Source organism: Ylistrum balloti, unplaced genomic scaffold (genome assembly GCF_031769215.1).
Source record: "Ylistrum balloti isolate Yb309-2 unplaced genomic scaffold, AGI_CSIRO_Ybal_v1 Utg371000, whole genome shotgun sequence".
Classification (NCBI taxonomy): domain Eukaryota; kingdom Metazoa; phylum Mollusca; class Bivalvia; order Pectinida; family Pectinidae; genus Ylistrum; species Ylistrum balloti.
Genome location: NW_026782558.1, coordinates 246,879 through 270,313, shown reverse-complemented (window position 1 = coordinate 270,313; position 23,435 = coordinate 246,879). Strand labels below are relative to the sequence as shown.

General features: G+C 33.9%; 1 protein-coding gene across 2 annotated transcripts; it reads right to left on the bottom strand.

Annotated features, from left to right (window-relative positions):
- Nucleotides 1–5,928: 5,928 nt before the first annotated feature.
- On the bottom strand, nt 5,929–22,182 carry LOC132559967 (inter-alpha-trypsin inhibitor heavy chain H4-like). Of its 2 annotated transcripts, none has more exons than XM_060224607.1 (13): nt 22,100–22,182; nt 20,251–20,444; nt 19,583–19,693; nt 18,708–18,955; nt 17,940–18,106; nt 16,297–16,585; nt 12,313–13,001; nt 11,338–11,428; nt 10,294–10,368; nt 9,548–9,742; nt 9,015–9,128; nt 8,322–8,594; nt 5,929–7,143 (listed from the first exon to the last, which is right to left on the bottom strand). In XM_060224607.1, exons 1-13 carry the CDS (start codon nt 22,169–22,171, stop codon nt 6,977–6,979), a joined length of 2,685 nt encoding a protein of 894 aa, XP_060080590.1. In that variant the 5' UTR covers nt 22,172–22,182; the 3' UTR covers nt 5,929–6,976. The 2 variants fall into 2 exon arrangements, with proteins under 2 accessions (XP_060080590.1, XP_060080591.1); XM_060224608.1 differs by having other exon boundaries at nt 9,548–9,739.
- Between the last annotated feature and the right edge of the window lie 1,253 nt (nt 22,183–23,435).

Below are 23,435 nucleotides of genomic sequence, written 5' to 3'. Positions count from 1 at the left end.
ATGAGGAATAATAGGCTTAGAGGTGACTGGACAATGCAGAAATCAGATTCTGTAAACGTACTTAATTTAGCACTTTTTGGCACATTGGCAAAATGATGAATTCGGATATCCGTAATATTAATTATATAAACAACAGAAACTGCGCTGAAAATAACCGCTTAGATAAGATTTCTGTTAAAATAATGAAAGTTTACAGTAAGTGGAGACAAGAGAGTGGGATAGGATGGGCGGCTGAATATCAGGATAATATGAAAAGTGGGGACTGGGTGGTGAAACAATATGATAGTGGGACAATTGAATCAGTACTGAATAGCTGATCTATAGGTTTAGTGGTGCCTTTGTAGTGGGAATGAAGAAATGATAGTGACTTGTGGGACAACATGTTCAAAACTTAGTCTTGATTGAATAGTGGAACAGCAAGATTAGCGGTGACTAGATATTGGGGAAATAGGATAGGTATTGACTTTATAGTGCGACAACAAGATTAGCGGTGACTAGATATGGGGGGAATAGGATTGGTATTGACTTTACAGTGCGACAACAAGATTAGCGGTGACTAGATATGGGGGGAATAGGATTGGTATTGACTTTACAGTGCGACAACAAGATTAGCGGTGACTAGATATTGGGGAAATAGGATTGGTATTGACTTTACAGTGCGACAACAAGATTAGCGGTGACTAGATATTGGGGAAATAGGATTGGTATTGACTTTACAGTGCGACAACAAGATTAGCGGTGACTAGATATGGGGGGAATAGGATTGGTATTGACTTTACAGTGCGACAACAAGATTAGCGGTGACTAGATATTGGGGGGAATAGGATTGGTATTGACTTTACAGTGCGACAACAAGATTAGCGGTGACTAGATATTGGGGAAATAGGATTGGTATTGACTTTACAGTGCGACAACAAGATTAGCGGTGACTAGATATGGGGGGAATAGGATTGGTATTGACTTTACAGTGCGACAACAAGATTAGCGGTGACTAGATATTGGGGAAATAGGATTGGTATTGACTTTACAGTGCGACAACAAGATTAGCGGTGACTAGATATGGGGGGAATAGGATTGGTATTGACTTTACAGTGCGACAACAAGATTAGCGGTGACTAGATATGGGGGAAATAGGATTGGTATTGACTTAATAGTGCGTCAACAAGATTAGCGGTGACTAGATATTGGGGAAATAGGATTGGTATTGACTTTACAGTGCGACAACAAGATTAGCGGTGACTAGATATTGGGGAAATAGGATTGGTATTGACTTAATAGTGCGTCAACAAGATTAGCGGTGACTAGATATGGGGGAAATAGGATTGGTATTGACTTAATAGTGCGACAATAGGATTAGTGCCTGACATGTAGCACAGTAGGATTTTACAGCTGCTCTGATAGTCACAAACTATGAGAAGTGGATACTGAGGGAACATGATAAACAGTAGTATAATGATAGGACAGACATTTTCAGCGGTGATGGTGTTTTAATCGTCGGACAGCATGGTTAGTAGTTACCGATTATTAATTCATCGGACAATAGGACCGACACTAGTGGGATATTAACAAATTATGATAAGTGTTGGTAGGATATAAGACATCAGGATATGTGCTGGTGAGATATAAGACAACAGGATAAGTGTTGGTAGGATATAAGACATCAGGATATGTGCTGGTGAGATATAACACAACAGGATAAGTGTTGGTAGGATATAAGACATCAGGATAAGTGCTGGTGAGATATAAGACAACAGGATAAGTGTTGGTAGGATATAAGACATCAGGATAAGTGCTGGTGAGATATAAGACAACAGGATAAGTGTTGGTGACAACAGGATAAGTGTTGGTAGGATATAAGACATCAGGATAAGTGCTGGTGAGATATAAGACAACAGGATAAGTGTTGGTAGGATATAAGACATCAGGATAAGTGCTGGTGAGATATAACACAACAGGATAAGTGTTGGTAGGATATAAGACATCAGGATAAGTGCTGGTGAGATATAACACAACAGGATAAGTGTTGGTAGGATATAAGACATCAGGATAAGTGTTGGTGGGATATAAGACAACAGGATAAGTGTTGGTGGGATATAAGACAACAGGATAAGTGTTGGTGGGATATAAGACAACAGGATAAGTGTTGGTGGGATATAAGACAACAGGATAAGTGCTGGTGGGATATAAGACAACAGGACTGATAGGATAGTTAGACAACGGGATTTTTGTTTGATAATATGATGACATATAGTTCTTCATTGATCAGAAAAATGGTTAAATAGTCGTTATGTGGGAAGCGAGTAATTGGTTGTGGATTGAATGAGATTCTGCTTTAGGTACGTAATTCTTTAAACGAAAATATAACATTATTCACTTATTTTTAATAACAATGTAACTTCGAACAATTGCATATTGTTTTATTTTATTTTTATGACTATCTATTTAACATTATAGCTTTTATTGAGTTCTCTTGAAGCACGCCAAACAAATCAATATCAAACCAGGTTTTAATCTCTTTGGCACCAACAGCATTGCACTTTTCCATCACAGGAAAATTGAATAGGTGATTCACTTTCCCTAATTGCAGTTTGAAGTAAATAATAATCTGGATATTTTCCGGATAGATATGTCTAATAGATTATGCACTCTTATATCCATTTACTTGGGTCTGCTGTTCATTACAAATTGAATTTTCAGCGTCTGTCATCGTGAAGTTCAACATATATATACATGTATTTGTCTTATTCAATATTAGAGAACGCATGTCACATATGGAACACGTTTTATAATGCTTTATGTCTTTCCAAATCTTTAGTTATTTAAGGACGGAATATACTAAAAGTGTCCCAAACAGACTAGTTACATGGTTTCTCGTGACGTTCTTAAATTTAACTCTCTCTATAATTATGATTTCATTTTTTTTACTTTCGAAAAAAAAAAAAAAAAAAATTTAGTAATGCTATGATACAAACTGGGCCAAACTGTTATGTTCTTCATCAGTAAACCTTTGCAGTTTATATAAAGGGATGTACATGTATATACACGAAGTTGCAATATTGGTACTAATGCGTTGCCTGTTAGGGTGGTTGATAACGAGTTCATGTATCCTTTTCACTTTCGCTGAACAAAACCGAGGATGTGGATATTAGGGGCAATTGGCATAGCATATCTAGCTGTAGTTATTTTATTATTTAATGTAATCGTCTCCAGAAGCCTTGAAATATAAATGAATAAACAAGGATACATACTAACACTCCAGACATACGACCTTTGTTTGCACTTAAATCTCTAGATCAATATCATTCTAAATACAAAGCATGCGTATAAAAGGAAACTAAGTGAATAGATTCTCTTTATATAGATTTAAATGATAAAGGAACAAACATTTTTCTGCTTCATATCTAATGGCGCAATGTCCTAAAAATGTATAGAGAGTGTAACTAACTACAGAGCAGGATTTAAGGCTGGGTAACCATCTACAATACTTCACATTAAACCTACTTAATATACAACGCATCTACCCGGGAAAAAGTGTTAACCTTTCACACAGGAATTCCACTGTTTGGGTAATGTGGTGTATGTTTTCCAAAAAGAGCTAATTTTTTGTTGATAATGACGATTAATAGATATAATTAACGTAACCTTCTTTGTGTTATATATTCTGATATTTCTTAAACGCATCACCGATGTTTTGATTCATTTAAGGTTTCTTTATCACAAGGAAATATGATTTGCAATGTGAAATTTTTTTTCTTGTGTTCTGATTGACAATGTGTTTTGTTTCGAAAGTGATAAACATACCTAACTAATACATCAATGAAAATAGTGTTATTCAACAAAACGAATTGAATTTTTTTCAGACCAGTTAAATGATTTTTTACGTATACGTCCATGATACAGTTCATATACTTAGGACAGAAATAGTGCATACACATGCGAGAATATCGGCGGTGGTAATGTGACCACGCGATATAAAATGCATTTATTATGTGACCAAGCATGGCAATCTGTAATAGAAATCTGGCCCTGCATGGTCTGCATTGCTTATGTGACCATGCCTGATATTTGCAATTAATATAGGACCATGGGTGGTAAGCTGTTCTTAAGTTCTCATCACATTTTTGCTTAAATATTTTATATGTAATCATACTGTACCTACGGATAATTAGTTTTAAGACACCCTGCGACCTTTTTGAAGTTTTCAAGCCAAACTAAGTTTTAATTTTGGCACAGTTTCATGGGAATTGCAATGCCATTTAATTATATGTTATTACGAAGCAGCCGAATTGATTCCGAGCAAAAGTATCGACAAACGATGCTTGTAAACAAAGTTCCTGAAGAATCATACCTTGTTGAATTAGAATTCTTTCAAACTAACATATTTCCGACATTTTTTGTTGTTTTCTTCGGAATTTCGTGTCAAATGAAATGATTATGAAATGCAAATTATATAATGTTATAAGAATCCACTCTCTTTCGTTCTTGAAATATCTTTATCCAACATATATGCTCAAAAATGTTAATTAGCTTTTGCTCAGGATTAATGCAACCATTAAGGGGAAGTAAATCTGGCTGCTTTGGGTTACGATAAATCCTTATATAGAAGATTTGTTCTGTGAAATGATATTTTATCACAAAAATAAGAAGGAAATACCAACATGTCTATGTAATTAAAATCCAAATTCAAATTTTATTAATATATATACATAATTTAAAAAACATCGACAAAAGCACGATTTGCACGGAGACTCGTGAAAAAAAGAGAATGAGACCGGGTGTTCTGGAAAAGTAAACGTCTGATCATAGACCACACCAGCTATGTAAATCTTGGTCAATCAAAGTAAGTAATGTCACGCTCCCAAATAAAAACACTGTTAGCCACAACGGAACCAACAGGTATAATAGTGAGCTCCAAACATGTCCCACTGTATGATGCAATTTTCATCGTTTTTTGGATCTGCTACAGCTAACTTTACATTCGTATCCAATCGTGCTTTTCATTTGCGTGTCTTATGAAGCCTTCTTAACGCATACTAATTTATGGTATGTTTCCCAATGCTACATAGTGTGGTTATAAAAGAGATATAATCTTATAGATAGACGAATAACAAACCATTACATATGGTTATTGTAAAGACTTAAAAAACGCTTCACAAGATAGAAATATTCTTAAGAATCGGCCACTGGTCACCGTCTTGAATTTAACATGTTTAAGCCATCGTGATTATAACTATTGCAGTGTTCACCGCCTCTCATACCACATGGTTTGACGAAATAATATCAAGTAAGAATGATATCATCAATGTGATTTTTCAGAATGCAGTCTTAGTTTTTATAACTGCAAACATTTGGTGTCAACAAAACTGTCTTATGATTTTGAGAAGTGATTTTGTTTTCAGCACAAATACCGCCTCGGATTAAGGAGGTATTTAGATTTCTGCTTTGCATGGATTCGTCCCATTCATTCATGTATTGTTGCTGTTTTCCACTTGTTTCTGTTGTATTCCTTGACACAATTCTTTCAGATATTTTACAAATAACCAAACCAAAATTCTATTGCTTGCGTGGTGATTGAGACACCATAGTTACCACCATGGTTACAGTGTTGGTAGTTACGTACTTGACAGCTGATCGTTTCTTAGTCCTTTTCACCCAGCCGTTTGATCACTTTGTAATGTTAGCGTGTACAGCCACAAGAGTCTATTAGAACGAGACTAACAATTTGTGAATTTGAGAATTTAGTCTAGATCGACAACCAGTCTTCACTGATACAAAACTGTGTAAAAATGCCAATAAAAACACTGCATTGTTTTTTTTATCCTATCCATATCAATGACACCGTTCATCAATCAAACGTGATGCTGGGATCATTTTCGGTTCTGTATACGAATCATTGATGTTGAATTGTAATAAGAATAAACAAGGATATTTAAAGAATCAATATGATAAACGAATCTTTTATTTGATGATATAATAGAAGTCAAATCGATGAAACACACTAATATTCAAATCTATAATTAATCGGCAGAGTGTAAGACTCATTTTTAAACATCAGAATCTGTTTCAATTTCATATTTTGAATATATATATAACTGAATGTCTAAATCAGTATTAATTATTTCATAATGATTTATGGAATTGTCGTTTCGAGTATTTGTCGCGGATAAAGTGGATTACGTTATGTTCACTTTGAGTATATATATAAACACTCTGTGACTAAAAATAGAGTGAAATCAATGCTAAAATTTCTCAATTCAATAATTTCAAGCAGGGATTGCATAATTAATATATAAACACCTTTCATATCAGATTTGGTATACTCATAAACACTCATCAGTATCGATTAAGAAAATCAATAAACTCATCAATAGGACACACACATGGTTTGTTTGCAAATTGCAATATTAGAAATACAACAATAAATCTTATATCATCATGGTCATGATGCATTCAAACATCAAAATAAGTATGATATAAAAAGAAAACAAATTTGAAATTTACATTGAGGTGAATTTGTTTTAACACTTACATAAGAAGGGTCATGCTAACCAAACATTTATCAACAATGATAGAATATTCATAGATAGCCCTAATAAATATAATCTATTGCAAAAAACAGTAAAAAACATATATGGAACAAACAAAATATAGATATATAGAAAATTTAAAAGGTATCAAAATGATAAAAAAAAAAAAAAAAAAAAAAAAACCCAGCAACATAATGAAATAGGGAAACATCGATATTAACAGAAAGCCACATGTTGAATCTTAAGGTAATGCTAACAGTTGAACACATTCAAACTAAGAACATTTAGTTTCTACGTATTGAAGAATCATTCTAAAAATGTATTTGTATGTCAATCAAAACTGCATATATTCCTTTTTTCACAATTTTGATCACAGAAATATAGGAATATGTATTTCATCCATTAACAGTGAGTAGTACTAAAACTCAGCAAAAAAATTCACATTTTTTTTAAATGTTCAGCATCACTTTTTTCTTGGTGACCCAACATTCCATAGACTTGCTGAATTTAACACGAGACTTTTTCACTTTTATCCCCGTTCTTGCTTTTACTTGTAAAAACAGTTTTCCTTTCCATTTATTTCGTTTAAACCGTATAGTCCCCTGTATTGGTATCACTGGAAACAGAAACAAAATCAACGCAATGAAACATGTGAACTGGACTAATCATTCACAAATATTATGTAATTTGCATTTTTCAGTGATAGCAGATATATGTTAGATGTACATCAGTTATATAACACACACCTTCATAATGTGTGACAAAGGGATAGGTGAAAAGTGATTTCATGACACATCATTTCAGCAAACTATCGACAAATTGAACTGATCTATCTGTCGCATCAATCCAAATAAGAGGTTTTGTGACCTAACTATGCTTTGGTATCTTTATGAAAAGAAAAATTATTTAGATGGATTATTTTGTGATCTTGTGTTGGCCAAATGTAATGTCATTGATGACTTTTAGTAATTTACCCATGTCGAAGTCGGTGTAAACAATCTATCATTAAATACCTTCGGATACCGCGGTGGGTACAGATACCATGAAAGATCATGCCTATACTGAACAAACCACCTGCTTTTATGGGGACAAGGTAGGATTGAAAATGTTCAGACAGTTAAAACAACATCGTTTTCTGACCAATAGTACGCGTTCAGCCCAAGCCGGGTGTCATCAGTCTCCTCATACTCAACGTGTTAACTGTCATTAACCGTTAATTATACAATCAGCCAAGCCTTTCATGCTTGTTAGGTCACCTGGGTAAATTTGTTTACTTAAGGTAATTACATGTGTTAGGGTCACGCTCATTGTGGTTTCCTAATTATCAATGGATCAGACCACATCAAATGTTTCGTCGCAGTGACCAGTCAATTAATTTTTCTGTAGATTTTTTTTTTAAAATCTGATCTCCAAAAAGTACCTGCGCACTATACGCGAGTGCGCACTATACGCGAATATTTACGGTACTAGAGCGAAACTGAACTTTGCCATCTTAAATTTGATTAGTAACAAAATCGTTCACATTCAGCATATTCAATAAACAATGTACATGACTTTATTTTAAGAAAATTATCTTAGACACAGAAATGTCATCTAGCCCAGCTTTCTGTATAGCAATAATACCTTTCGCAGTGTGACCTTTGAAAAACACCCTCCATAGCTTTTCTTCAAAGTCGTATCTTTAGACATTAAAACATCTTATGATATTTATTTTGAAGGTAACTTAGCTAGCAAAACATAGTCATGTTATGTTAGAATTTATATAATTAGAAAATTTTAAAATGAAGTACATACCCAGTGATCCTTCAATGTTGCGTTGATTATTTCTAGTGAAATCTGCTAGAAGTGAAAGCCTGTTGTTTTTGTTTATCACTTCCCATTTGAGATTGGGTCCATCCTGTCCATACACGGAATAGACGGGTGCTTGCTTACGCACACCATTCTCAACACTGAAGCCGGGAATGATTTTGGTCGTTGCATTCTTCGTAATGAAGATTATACGGTTGATACGTGAACGCCTGCGTTTACCAGCTCCGTGAAATGTATACCCCACACGTACTGACATACCTGGAATAATGCAATTTCATACTTGTTGGTAACAGCACAAAATTGAATATCCTTCGATAAAGAACAAATCCGACTACATAGAATATTCCATTTTACACTACGTTAAATACGCGAATCTTCGAAACGACAAAAGAAACTAATTTAATACGGAGAACTGTTTTTTTTCAACACTGTTGCAAATTTAAGTTACGTAAACAAAATGTGAACGTTAACAAATAAAAGTGGGCGTCTAATTATTATCTAAAGAAACAGAAATGTATGTTTTGATTAATAATCGGCAAACATGTGTAATTTTTACTGGTGTTCTGTTCTTTGACAAAGTCATAATGCAATGGCCTTGTAAATTTCATTCATAAACATGAAACATGATTTTAACACATTCGATTGAAAAGTCATGTAAATAAGAAATGACAACGTTACCAGTGGTATAATCCTTTGTTAAATTGTACAAAGATGTTGCATCTACGGAGTCGTAACCGGGATTTCTAAAGCACAATGGCAAACTGACACCTTTGACTGCCACCAGAGTGTAATCTGCAAATATATGTGCTCTACTCATCATCAAAGTTTGGAATAATTATCTGAATAAAAACACAGGTATTACAGTTTTTACATTAAATTCATCAAATCGTAGAAAAAAGAAACAGCTGTATGATGCAGATAAATTAATTGTTTGGCTCTACTGTATCTCACTCTAAATAATGAAAAAAGTGCTATTCACTTGTGTGTCTTTTGTACAATCCTTATGATATTCTAAAATAAATATCGCCTGTTAAAAATTGCATATTGTTGACAAACAGATCATGATATAATAAAAGGATGTGATAAGACTGACCATTGATACAATCTAGATACTATATTACTGATGCAATTAAGATATATATGGTCCAGATGTGTTTTGACACTAAAATTACAAATATGTTTTACAATTCACATGGTATGTTTATCCTTACCCGCAGCTTTAGTCCTTATTCGAAGCTTTCTTCTGCCTGGTGATCTCGTAGAAAATTTGACTGCTGGTGTTGTAAGAGTTGGAATTTTAGTCGTTCTCGTTGATAGTCGTAATGTGCTTGAAGGTATTAGTTTGGATCTTGGAAGAAATGCCAGCGTTGGTGCATCGTAGGCAAGAACTGGCAGAATAGGATCTGCTAAGAAAGTTTACATATAGAACAGCAGGTATAAGATTCTAAAACTGCGAAAAACACCTTCATATGTAGCTTAAAGTAGACGCGAGTACACGGTGCTGTAGTGATCAAAGTAACAATCAAATAACATCAAGTAACCAAAAGACATAAACATCACCATGTTATGCTATAAATTATTGATATGATGGATCTAATGTTCTGGGCAACAACCCAGCCCTCTCGAAACAGAAGTCTTTCTAAACAATAAAACTTGACACCTTCATTTGTATTCATTGTCAAATTGTACAGACATTTTTAATGGGAACTAAGAGAACAAAATTTACAGCATAGTTTATATCTCGGTTTAAAAGAATTCTTGATCATTAGGCAATTTTTTGTCGAGTTCGTTGTGTATTGTGCCATTTCGTTTTTATCGGTAATGATATCTAGCACCTTTAATATACAAAAGTGACATCAGCCAAAAGTTATGAGCTTAAAGTTGTTTGTATTGTTATTCAAACAATTACTGTTATTGTTTTAGGCTGTTGAAATTTATATGCAAAAGAGTTTCTTACGGTTAACAGGCATCCTCTTAATGTTCGATGAAGAAGTAAAAAACTGACTAAATGGTCTGAGCTGATGTCGGGAGTCTGTCCAATGTAAAATATAATTGTTAAAGCAAAAACACAATATATACATGCTCAATGCAACATGATCTTATCAGTAATAGTGACGTCGATATGAAAACTCTTAACATTAGGATATGTTTAATTTTTTATCATGTTATAGAAACTGCCAACACTTCTATTAAATGATTCGAGATGTAAATATCTGTCAATTCTTCTATGAGATATAATCAATGAAAGTAGTTCCAAGTAATAACTGTATCTTTGTATTTTCATGAATAAATTTCACGAGTACCATTTAGAATTATGGAGTAAGATGTATTTCAACACATAATTATTTGCCCTTATCATCATTGAAAAAGCTTAGAAAGAAGTACGAGTTTCTCGTTTCAAAATTTTAAATATACTTTGAATTTGTTATACTTATAAGACAGTTTTTCGGCATACAAAAATAGTTTTACTGAATATGCAATTCGGTATCAGATAATGATAATATCAGATCAGTTCAGTGTCAACGTATTAAATAGCTTAAATAGTCTAAAATTTAAAAAGATTTAAAGCAAAAGTATTAAAAATCAAATGAAGATATTCAGAAATATTACGTATTTACATATGAAAATCTTTCGTTATTATAATTTTTAATGGATTTGTAATTGAAAATTGAAACAACAGGGTACAGCTCATTATAACAGTTTATCTATGACATGTTACCGGTCTTGTAATGCCAATAAATACGAACTTTACATCAAGAAAAATCTACAAGCAGATCCAATGAGAATTACATTCGTTGCCATGTAGAAGGCAAATACTGTTGATAATTTTTTCTCTCTTCTCAATATGTAACATTGCTACGATATTTGTCCACATAGCTCTCAAAGTGACACGATTTTCTGGTACCCTGTATCCAATACAGTTAAGTCGCTAATTACCTCTGCACTTGATTAAAGTGAAGTGATAAGTCGTTACGTAATAATGCCACATATGCTTACTTACCCATGTCATCTTCTTCAACCTTTATCGGAGAGACTTGCAATTCATCAGGCAGGGTAACTACCATTGAGGTCAAAGGTGTCACGAAGTTGTACTTCAAGGTGCAGTGGATGAAGAGTAAGTTAACATTTAATAAATTTGGAAAAATGTATTGACATGGCATTCCATAATGAAACTATTGATGTTAATCTTATAATCAAGTTATTCCAAACAAAGCAGACATTACAATCCTTTTGTTATATAAATATGACATCACTATTGAACTGCAATATTAATGACGTCACAATTGTATCTATGTACATTATGTAAAACATCTGAAGAAGAAATGAAAGCACTTATGTTTTACAGCTCATCGTGTTTTCCAATTTTTTATATTTTTGCTGGGCACGGAAAATTCATCACATTTTCACTATATAAATCTATATTTATTTATATATGTGTGTTTGAGCTTGGTTACACAAGAGTGCCCTATCCAGGCCTCGAACTCACGCTCTATGGCATCAAATCGCCTATCCAAGAAATTCGACAACTGCCTAACCGACTCTATTATCCCGACATCCCCTAAATAAGGATGTTTGGACGATAGACATAGCTAGCAATATTTGGCATGATCACAGTGGCATATTTGCAATGGAGGGAAATAAATTTATATTTGTCAGAAAGGGAAATAGATGTCTATTTGTTAGTAAGGACATACAGTTTTTACATAATGATGGGAAAACAGGGAGATGTCATAAACTTTGTCTATAAGAATCAAGAAAATCCTTAACCGACCTTTGACCTTTAGGGGATTATAACCCTGTTGTTAAATTTGGGGCGGAGAAACATCCATCCCTATGAAAATAATGTTGAACGTAAAACTTTGTGTCGACGTCGAACAGGAGCGATACTATTTTTATTTTCATAGTATGCGTATACTGTTTAGTTACATGTAAATGTCCACGTGTTACATTGTGAAGTATGTCAAATGGTCCTTACCTTTAAAGCCATTTCAGTTATGTTTTCTTTCCAGCTTTCTTGATCATTTTCAACGGTTGATGCTTCCATCTGCTTTATCCACTGCTTGACAGTAAGGTAGGCCCATAATTTTTCTGTAATAGCTATGGCATCATTGTCCTGTGTGATATTCAGTTGTGTGGTGAGCGCAGTATCGGGAACATGAAGACTTATCATTCCATTGGCACCTATGCCCGTTACATGAGGTTGAAGATCATTTGATTGCTCGTTCACCATTCGTCCTGATACCACTAGCTCAGATCCGCGATGTAAAACATTGGTTAAATCGCATATCAAAGTTTCCTCTTCAACGGTTCCTTCGAGGTAGGAAAATGTGACGTTTTTCAACAGGACAGATGATACTTCTGAGTAAAAATTTGAAATTTGAAGGTTTGCATCCGAATCTTCATATATCCTCCTGCCAAAACCTTTGTTCTGTGCAGCTAATTTTTTAACCAAGTTGTAATCAGCATTTCTACCAAATGCCAAAGAAAACACAGGTACTCTGTCTTCGTTACGTCTCAATACTCTTTCTAAAATCGTAGATGGATTCGTTTCACCAGAAGTTGGCTGTCCGTCCGTAAGAAAGATAATAAGAGCTGATCTGCTTCTGTCCGATCGTTCTTCCAACAGAGACAGGCCATACAGCATTGCATCCTGGATATTTGTTCCTGTGAATTTCCACAAATTAGTATGTTATTTATTGGTTTGATATATACCTGTCCTCTGCTTATTTTGTATTTTTTTTAATAGACGGAATGATATCAACGTTGTTTTAGTGAAACAGGAGCAACGTTAGATTTTGATGGTAAAAAATGGTAAAATGTTTACATTTAAATTGTTGGCGATATTAACATTTAAAAGGACATTATAATAAGATAATTAGTTAAATTGTTATTGCAGTAAACATGTACATTAGAGCAGAAAATAGGTTGAAATATGTACCTATAGAAAGAATATCAATAGAATCAATAAATCGATATCATGGGCTGCATGTTGATTTTCATGAACAAATGATTTCGTGGATAGATATAGTCTGACGAATCTCCTGATACTAACTTAACAATTCATGGGCACGTGGATATGTGAATTAAGCATACCGACGAAATCAACGAGATTGAATACCCCACGAAAATTAATGAGTAGATAGAGAAATAAAAATGATAAATGCTGGAAGATATCAATATTTAGCAGGGCATAGTATGGTATATAACGTCATTCGTTTCAGCATGCCTATTGAAAAACTAGTACTTAAGTACTTCAAAGTAGGTGATGACATCCATTTCGTAGCGTTCAGCCATGGATGCTAAAGCTTTTGACCGAAGAAGGTGTCTCTATTACAGACAAAGAGAACATGAAAATGTGTCCAAAGTGCTACAGTACGGACAATGACAATGGAATTGACGAGATCTGCGATACAAATTGTAATGATAAAGGCGAAAACGATGACACAACTTAGTCAAATAGTAAATGTCTTAGTGTAGATGACCTTTTCTATGCCCTATTCTCACATCTAAACTGTAGTATATGTTGGAAACAAATGGACAACACATAAAGAATACCAAAACGATATATATCAGACGCTGTCGGTCCCTTTCTAGGATCAGAAAATGATGCAAAAACAACAGACAAAATATTAAAATCTGTTGATAACGTGAGGGTCCTTTGATAAATGATGATTACATTAACGTTGAACGTGGTTTTCGAGATGATTTGAGTGAACTGACAGATTCTGGATATAAACATATCATGCCTTCAATTTTAAAGACTGGAAAAAGTCAACACGATAGTGCAACAACAAACACTGACAGATGTATCACTAAAACAGGATAGATTGCTGAATCGTTCCATTCTAGATTCCAACGGTTCAAATTTTCAAAAAATGAGTTGACATCAAACTATTTTCTATCTTACATCAGCCGTTAGCTTAACATTGCTTCGGCAGCCATTAATTGGTTATATGGGTCCATCTGATCCCAACAAAAGAAGAAGTTTCTGCTAGAAAAATGAAGCTGATTATAGATAAAAACTTAGCAAAATGTATACAAAACGAGCCTGAGCTGTCTAAGAGGTCGAAAGCAATCTGGACAAAGATTAAAGAATTTTCCTTTAAATTCCTTGCCTTAGATTACGAATATTTTGAGACAATTACATGTGGTACCTATTAAATGAAGCCAACACCAAGCTATCTTTCCGAACACATGAATGAAGTAGGAGCCCATGGATTCATGGTTAATCAACAAACCCCTGACCTTATACGGTGTTATATCCGATCGCGAACAAAATACAATACATGAATACAATATTGTTTGACAGATGACAAACATCCAATTACAGCGTCCAGCAGGTCTAAGGACTGTCGGTATGTGTTCACACACAGTCAATATTTTATTTTCATTTTGGTAAATATTCTATGAAACCATGCAAAAAGTTACGACATCAATTCATGAATCAAATGTGTTAGATTCGACTATCACCAGAATTTCAAACAAAACAAATAATGCATTGTAAATTTCGAGTCTGCATATGCCACGATAACAACAACTTGGCGTATGCACCCTTTCTTCTGTAATTACGGTAGTGCACTGCACATGGACTTAACTGGGTAACGCAAATCATCAATTAATACGCTGGCCCAGTGGTTAAGCTGTGCTGCACGTTTTCACCGTTAACTCACTTCAACTTGACCGATCAGAAGTCAACATTTGGCTGCCGCTTTGTTGGAGTTTTGTGTGTTAAAATCGAGCGTTGTCATTCATCATCCCTTCCCGCAAGAAGGAAAACCATGGTCGAAGTAGATTTTTTACCAATCAGAGGTTTTGGCGGCCATCTTTAATCAGGGAAACCCCCCAAAAACAATGGATGCATAACTACATGTCGTTAGGGTACTTGATAATAAGATACGGAGGAAAACAAGAAGTCATCCCACTTTCGTTTGAGGACTTAGATATTCAGTAACTTCAGTACTTTGATATTTTGTGCAAACTTATAACTGAGGTACATTTAAAAAAATATGGCATATCCAGTGAATTAACAGTGCAACAATTATATGAGGTAAGTAAATTTTAATTTAGAGTTTTAGGGTACTAAAGGTTTATAGTAAGTTTATTCATACATAAACAAAAAATATAGATTTTCTAAAAGCTAAATTGTAACGATACAATTGACATATGAATGTTATTTACAAGGAAGTGATTCAAAGTCTATTATTATGAATCATTGGAAAGGTTATTTAAGAGGTATTTAGCGTTTATAAAATGTCGCACTTGACCAGTCTTCGTGTTCAAACAATTATCATATACTTCAATATTTGTAAACATCAAACCGACGTCTCGGCAATGAATCATCTAAAATTCCTTCGAATAGTGGCGCGATTCAGAATAAACACATACACTTTTGTTAAAAACTTATCTGAAGTATGAATTGGATTATGGGGGTGGTACACCTTCCTAGCTAGATTTTGACTTATCATTCAAATGCTTTTGATTTTCCTCAGTCGCTTCCAGTACTTCAAAATATTTGCCTTCTACATCACTGACGTGTCCGAGAAGGACGAAACAGCTGCATAATGCAATTTACTTTATTGCTTGGTTCTATTGTTGATTAACTTGCATTTAAAAGTGTTTTACATGTATGTCTTGTACAATCATATACCATCAGAAAAGATGGTTTATTTACATTTCATCTGTATTACTCTCACTTTTTTATTTTGTAAAGAAAAATTCTTTAATAATAAGTTTTGTGCTTTTTACACCGGAGACCTAGCCGGTATGGACTTGTCACATATAAATGCATATACAGGTAGTTTTTTTTACATAAAAAGGGGGATAATAGAAGTAAAAATAGTATTCCTTCAAGTTCATGAGTTGTCAAAACATCATATCATACATTGTAGTATTTTCGTTTTAGGATTGTTTTTTTTTCTTTTAAATCATAAAACTTATCAAGGTTCTAATTTAACCTCACCTCCGTTTGCTCTTATGTCGCTGGTGAATTGCACTGCCGCCTGGATGTTGGCTTCAGATGCTGGAACGAGGTTTTCGGCTTTCCACCTATTTCTTCCGCTGTCAAATGTGACGATGTTGAAGGTATCTGCCGGATCGATCTGGGACAGAATAGTTTCCATTGCCTGTTTCAGCTGTTTGATTTTTAGGCCTGCCATGGATCCACTCTTGTCGAGAACAAAAACGATGTCTTTAGGCCTCGGTTCAAGACCTTTCGGAGCAAAGAAGTGAACAAAGTAGCCATTTACCATCTGTGAAAATAAATTTTTATACAAATGCACATAAGCATATACGTTTTCTGTTCAATAAGCTTAACATATTTGTATTTCTGGTCCAATTTATAATTAAGGCAAATAAAAGATTGATTCATGGGTAAACTAGCATCGAAACATAAGTGTAAAAATGTTCCAATTTTTCCAATGATAGCAAATCCTGACAGCTGTTTAAACTTAAAATTCAAGTTATGAACTGTTCATAATTACATTTTGAAGGTATCATTTTTTCGGAATTAAAATGCATCTTGAAAATATCGTGAAACAATAAACTCTATAGAATCTTCTATACAAGAATAACAGAAAGTACCATCATGTCAACCTATTTCATACTCATTATTTACAAGGAAAATTCTGAAAAAAATACATGGCGATTAAGTCAAGGAGTTCTGGAAAAATAAGCGTTTTCTGCTACATCGACGATAGCCTCGAGAGGAGGGTGAATTATCGCATTTGCAATGATTGTTATAATGGCACACATGAATGACCATAAGTGTAATAATATTTTAGTGTAATGTCTCTCCCGCAAAAAGCTCTAAAATAAAATTAACACTAAGACATGTACACTTACAGTAATGTTAGCTGTATCAATGAATGATGTTTATAGTGTTATCGACAGATCCTTAGCTATCTTCGATATTCCCGAGGTTTCGATCTCTTTCGCTCTCTACACCCTAGGAACATGCCATAACAGAACTGAATGCACACGCGACGTAATTTGATTGTTTTCAGGAGAAAAAAATCTGACGATCACAGGCCCATACGCTCCTTTTGTAGATTACAAGGGAGCGACATCCAACTTCAAAGCCTTTACAATATAACATTATGCGACCCCGAGATTTGTTTGATGTACATCAAAGGATTAAAACAAGTCTTTGCATCTTGTCCACAACATATCGCACATGGAACCTCCGATTATCGAGGATTGTCCTTAGTATTCGCGAGAGTGTTGTGTTGAAACAATATATCAAACATTTTCAGTTAAATATTATGTAGACACAACGATTGTAAACTCACAGCATTATAAACTATAAGTTGGTAGATTTATCTGTGTTTATACAACAAACATGCATGGGATATTATGGTACGTTAGATAGACAAAGTCCTATAATTCATTACAGATATTGATGTTTCATCCTTCTAAGAAGACTTAGATAATACCAAAAGAAATTATGACGTCAGATAATATGGTATAATATAATGCAGGCAGGTTATACCGATCAGTAACCAACATGTACATTCCACACCAAAGTTTGAGAAGCCAGAGCAAAAAGTGAACATAATCTCAGTAATACTGTAATTTATATTAAGATTAAGGGTATACTGAACCTACCAGAAGGTCACCGCCGTCTTTTTGCCTTTCCACGTCGTAGGTGACTCTGAATTGACCATCCAAACCCTCGGAATCGCCTTCTGAAATTTGCTCTTTCACGGAAGGTGCGTATCTGATGTGAACGCGACGATCAGATATGCGGTCAACAACAGCATGGGTATTAACAGCTTCAAAGGAAATGATATTAATATAGATTTATGACCAACAGAGAAGTTGTCTGTAAAAGTAGTTAGTATGAAATTACAATGTGTTTGTAATAGAACGACTTCAGCGAAATATACCTTTTATCTTTTATATCTACACATAATCGTGGCAAATGCATAAGAATGATAATTTCAAGAATCAACATAATCTGATAAACAAACTGTTTACGTATCATTTGCATAAATATATATGTATCCTGAGGAATCATCCATCTTCACATCATAAATGAAACAACATAAAGCAAAAGTAAGTTTTGTGAAAGTGATGTTTAAAGGTACCATTTTATCATTTGAAATCACGAACGAAATACACATTGTGCTTCTTATCACGTGTATCTGTAGCAGTCGAGGTTATCGAAGTAACAACTTTTAAAATCAATTGAAAAAGCGCGTGCACCGAATTGAATACATGCTTAGAAAAGAACAAATTGCGTCATCATCAGTTCTATAAATAATATTAAAATAAAACAAAACTGAAAGATGACTTTCAAGTGATGTTTATCAGAACATTCTACACGACGTACCATGAAGTAACATTGATTTTTTTTCTATTTAAACCACTTACCAGTAACGTCAATGTTGGTGAGGATATCATTTCTGATTGGCGGGACGTTGAGGCTAGTTATCGCTCTAGACTCAAAAATATCCACATCGATACGCATGTCATCTACGGGCTGTCCAGGTTTTACGTAAATCACGTGGTTGTAGGAACCCAGTTTCCGTTGTAACAGCTCCTGATAACGTAGTTCAAATGTCACCTTTTGTTCTGCAGCTACGTTTACATCGATGTTAAACATATTTGTCTCCCTTGGTCTGTAGAAATACACATTGTATCACTATTTTTAAAACGCCATCTTATCAAATATTGGGTAGGAATTTTGACATGTTGAAAAGTACAAGTCATTACAAAAAAAGGGCATGAGAAAATTTGAAATCCGTATGACAATGGTTATTTGTGTTGCCGTATAAATCTTTGGTTTTATTTTTAAAATATTATTCGGTTGTTTTCTCTTCATTTTGATAAATCTGAGAAATTAAAAAAAATTTTCAAAGTTTGATAGACATTCACCTTCACTATACCGATGGCCTGCGTGAGATTTATAAATGTTGACTCGAACACTACTGTATAGAATATAGTTCTTGTAACGTGTCGCTGATGCTTTTGTAAATGGGGATGAACAAACGTCGTAATCAAGAAGGCATGAATTGGTTATGTCATATCAAAATCTCTTCTAAGATAAAATCATCAACCGAAATTAACCTGTAAGTCATATAAGTAAAACATATATTTATTGAACAAGTTTTAGAAAATATGAGTGTACCGAACCGGGGAAGAAGATAAAGAAAATTCACTTAAACACGACTGTCTTAAGCCATCTGAAGATGAAATAGGCATGAGTAAGTTGATTTTATACTAACTTCAATGCGAAATAAACCCACCTCACAGAAATATGTGCAGCCGACCTGCCTTGGGACACAGCAGATTCGTACTCCTGTCGTGCTTCCTCTTTCCTCTTCACATCTCCAACCCACGTGTGGTTACCCACAGTCCTAACATATATGATATCATCTATATATATAGAAAGGTATTATGGGCATTTAGTATGCATAATATGTAATATCATGTTACCTAAAAAAAGAAAGATTAACCATCATATACAATAACTATATATAAATCTTGGCTGTTAGAAAATGAATAAAATCATTCTGCAAAACGATTTAATTTTGTCTGTCCCAGTTTATTTTATCTAGTTTCATTTATGTTTTCCATATAAAACATTTAGAATAATTACATGAAAAAAATTACGAGGTGGATTATGATACCATTCGAGGGTTTAAATATTTTTATCAATGCTGTATACTATCTTAATACTGATGACATTCACATTATTGTTCCTGGCAACATAGGGTTGCATAAGGTATCAGTAATGGTTCGCGATCTAAACATGTAAAACAGAAATAATTTGATGACGTAATCTCATAGGTATACTGTCACATTTAGTTACATCGACAAGTCTTATAGCTTCAACGAAATGGAATGAATAAACGGGAATTGATATCAAAATGCTAACATCACATGGTATTAACAACACGTTTTATACACTTACAGAGTGAAGTTCGTGATGAAAGCTTCATTGGGAAGAGTGACTTTGAATGTCGTCTGATGTGCCTGTAGGTCAGGGTTCGCAATCTTACTTGTCACTACAGTCGTAGCAAATCTGTACCGGATATCAGACTTGATATGCAAGTAATAGACTTTTGGCGCCATGGTAAGATCGTTAGGTTGTTGCCCGGATACCAACTGTAAAACGTTGCATAGAGATTGAAATTACTGAAAAAACTATTGATTGCAGACTCACTGTGTTATTGTTTATTCACGACATTCATATTTGTAATCTTCTATATAGCCCTCTTGGCGATGTTTTTTCGTCATGGATTGTTTCCACTATACATACATTTTCGTATACCACCATTGTTTGGCTTTAGTTTGTTGCTCGCCTTGAAATAAAGAGATTTACCTTCATATATTTTTCCCAAAAATTAAAGAAACAGATTTAGAAAACTACAATTCCTTGGTGTTGTTATATAGATGTTGGTGTCAAACCACTATGCAATAATTTGCTGTCCTTTTGTGTATTCAGATGCGATGAAAATGTGTTTTTTCACAACATAAGATTGAAGGATATTCTTCATTACGGCAATGCTAGTCTATAAAGCAGTATAAAAATAATTCAAGTCATTTAATTACTGTCTGCTTTCTTCAACTGATACTTAGGAGTTTTCAATAATCAATTCACGTGTTATGTTCTTATAGCAACCTAATTCGTTATTGATGTAAACAGGAGAGCTAGTTGTGGTGTCGTGAATAATTTACATCTTTTATGGTCTACATGGACTTATTCTATACGTTTCCACATCATAATCAGGCATAGAAAAATTACAAGCAAATTGTGGAAAGGAAGAAAATGAGTTTGGGGAGATTTAATCAACAGTTGTTTTACATTATGGTGGAATGTATGCCTGGAAATTCATCAATGTTGGTGCAATATTAATCTTACGACTAGCTCATTTTCTTCTGACATTTCACACCGTTACTTTATTAAGCCTATAAGCATCTGTTGAATTCGTATGTGTTTAAATAAAGGAGAAAAAAAAAACAAGAAACAAAAAACAAAAAAAACAAAAAAACAAAACAAAAAAAAACAAAAAAAACATAAAGACATGACAAATCATAAACAAATATAAACTTAATGATAAAGTTACATTTCTTTATTTATATAGCTCAGATAAAGAATGAATAAAGTGAACTAAGACATTTTTATATACATGTAGAACACTTTATACTTATGGATCCAATATTAACATATGGAATCATGGAGTAACTATGTGATCGTATTATCTGTGACAACAGGGAAGAAGGGTCGCAGAGTAACTATGTGATCGTATTAGATGTGACCACAGAGAAGAAAAAACCATGTTTATGGTACATAATATATAATATAACATATTGAGTCGAATTCTAAAACGTAAAGAAATGAAAAAGAGTCGGAAACAGCTATAAATGATTAATTGCAACCATTCCTTGACGGTTTCTTCATTTCATTATGTTTACTATCACCACCTATACCACTGTCTGTATAATGATTTAATTAATATATATTAGAAGTCATTCCTGTTTACATTTGTTGATTCAATGAAGGCGGTATTGCGTATTGAACTGATACTTATGAAATACCATGTATAGGTGCTTTTGAATGAACTGTCCATTACAATTAATCTGGTTATATTTGAAATGTCATTATTTGAGGCTTTTCACTAAACACATTATTTACAAAAGAGTATATTGTTTTTTTCAATTTGCTATATATTGATTAGTGATTCACTACAAATATAATTTTTCGTAAAAGTATATATAAATGACTCTATCATTAAATGTTCTCATATCAAACTACTTACTACTTGTTCGCTCAGCAAGGCGCCCATAACCGCCATCACAAGATTTACAGGAGTAAACCACTCTATATGCATCTTGACTCTTTCTGGTGTGGAAAGACGAGTTCTAAACATTTATACCCTGCAGCGGCGTATGTAGTTTTCAATTACACTGCGCGGAAAACCCACGCAAAAAGCCCCAGGAAAACCCACAGATGATTTGTGTGTAAACAAACCTTAATGACCTTGAGACCGAACGCAGCTTCAGTAGTCGCTAGAGAGGTGAACGATGAGTCAACGGGAAAACCACCAATCAACGCCCTCTACCTGTTTCTCAAGGAACTATTTGACCTTTCGTATCGCTCAGGATGCACAAATCCACTGACATCCTGAATATGTTAACAAATTAAAGTTGTTTATGTCTGTTTTGAGGATGAACGTGTTTTGAATTTAGATTTTCTTAAAAGAGAATTAACATCATGTGAGTGAGTTATTCTTAGTACTGCACGCCAGCATTCAGCCTCTGCTTGGTTTTCGAGTTTGCGATTGGAAAGGTTTTATTTGTACATGTATTGATCACGGTTAACAGTTTAAAGTCCAACCTTTGCCTATGAAATGTGTTGGAAAAATGGATAGGATATAATGGCAGTCACTTTACATACTGACGTAAGAAAGACTGCTTAGTTTAAAATGGTAATATTTCAAAAGAACAAATTCACAGAGATAATGCATAACAATTTTCAATGAATGATATCACAACAACGACATGTAATTTATAAAGTTTCAATACCAATCTGAAATGCTTATAAGACTACAATGCAATGGTGGAATATAGCATGCCAAAGATACATGCAACTGTTTTTAATGGCTTTGTCAAACTAACACAAGCAAAACAACCGATATCTAATATGAAAATATAAAGACAGAAATATATAAAAATACAGTTTGAAATATTAACTCACAAAGTTATCCATTAAATAATTTGATTGCTATGTCTGTATTTTCGTAATATTTCTATGGCTCCAATGCATTACCAAGGTTTTAATAGTTGCCCTGACCTAACTGTATCTTTACAAGAGGCCAATATGTTTTTACGTTCCGAGTAAAAAAAATATTCTCTTTATATGTTTTCAAGAGCAGCATCACCCGATAAGTTTAATGCCTTATTAAAGTCAGTTATGCAAGAATTCATTGAAAATAACATTACAAAAGACACATGTTTGACATTTCCAATTCCATACAAGAGTTCTATTAATCAGGCCATTGAAATATGAAATGCTTTGTATTTAAAAAGGTAACTAGATTTTAGAATGTACCTGGACCTTCAGAATAAAATACAGTTCGGGCGATGTTTTATTTC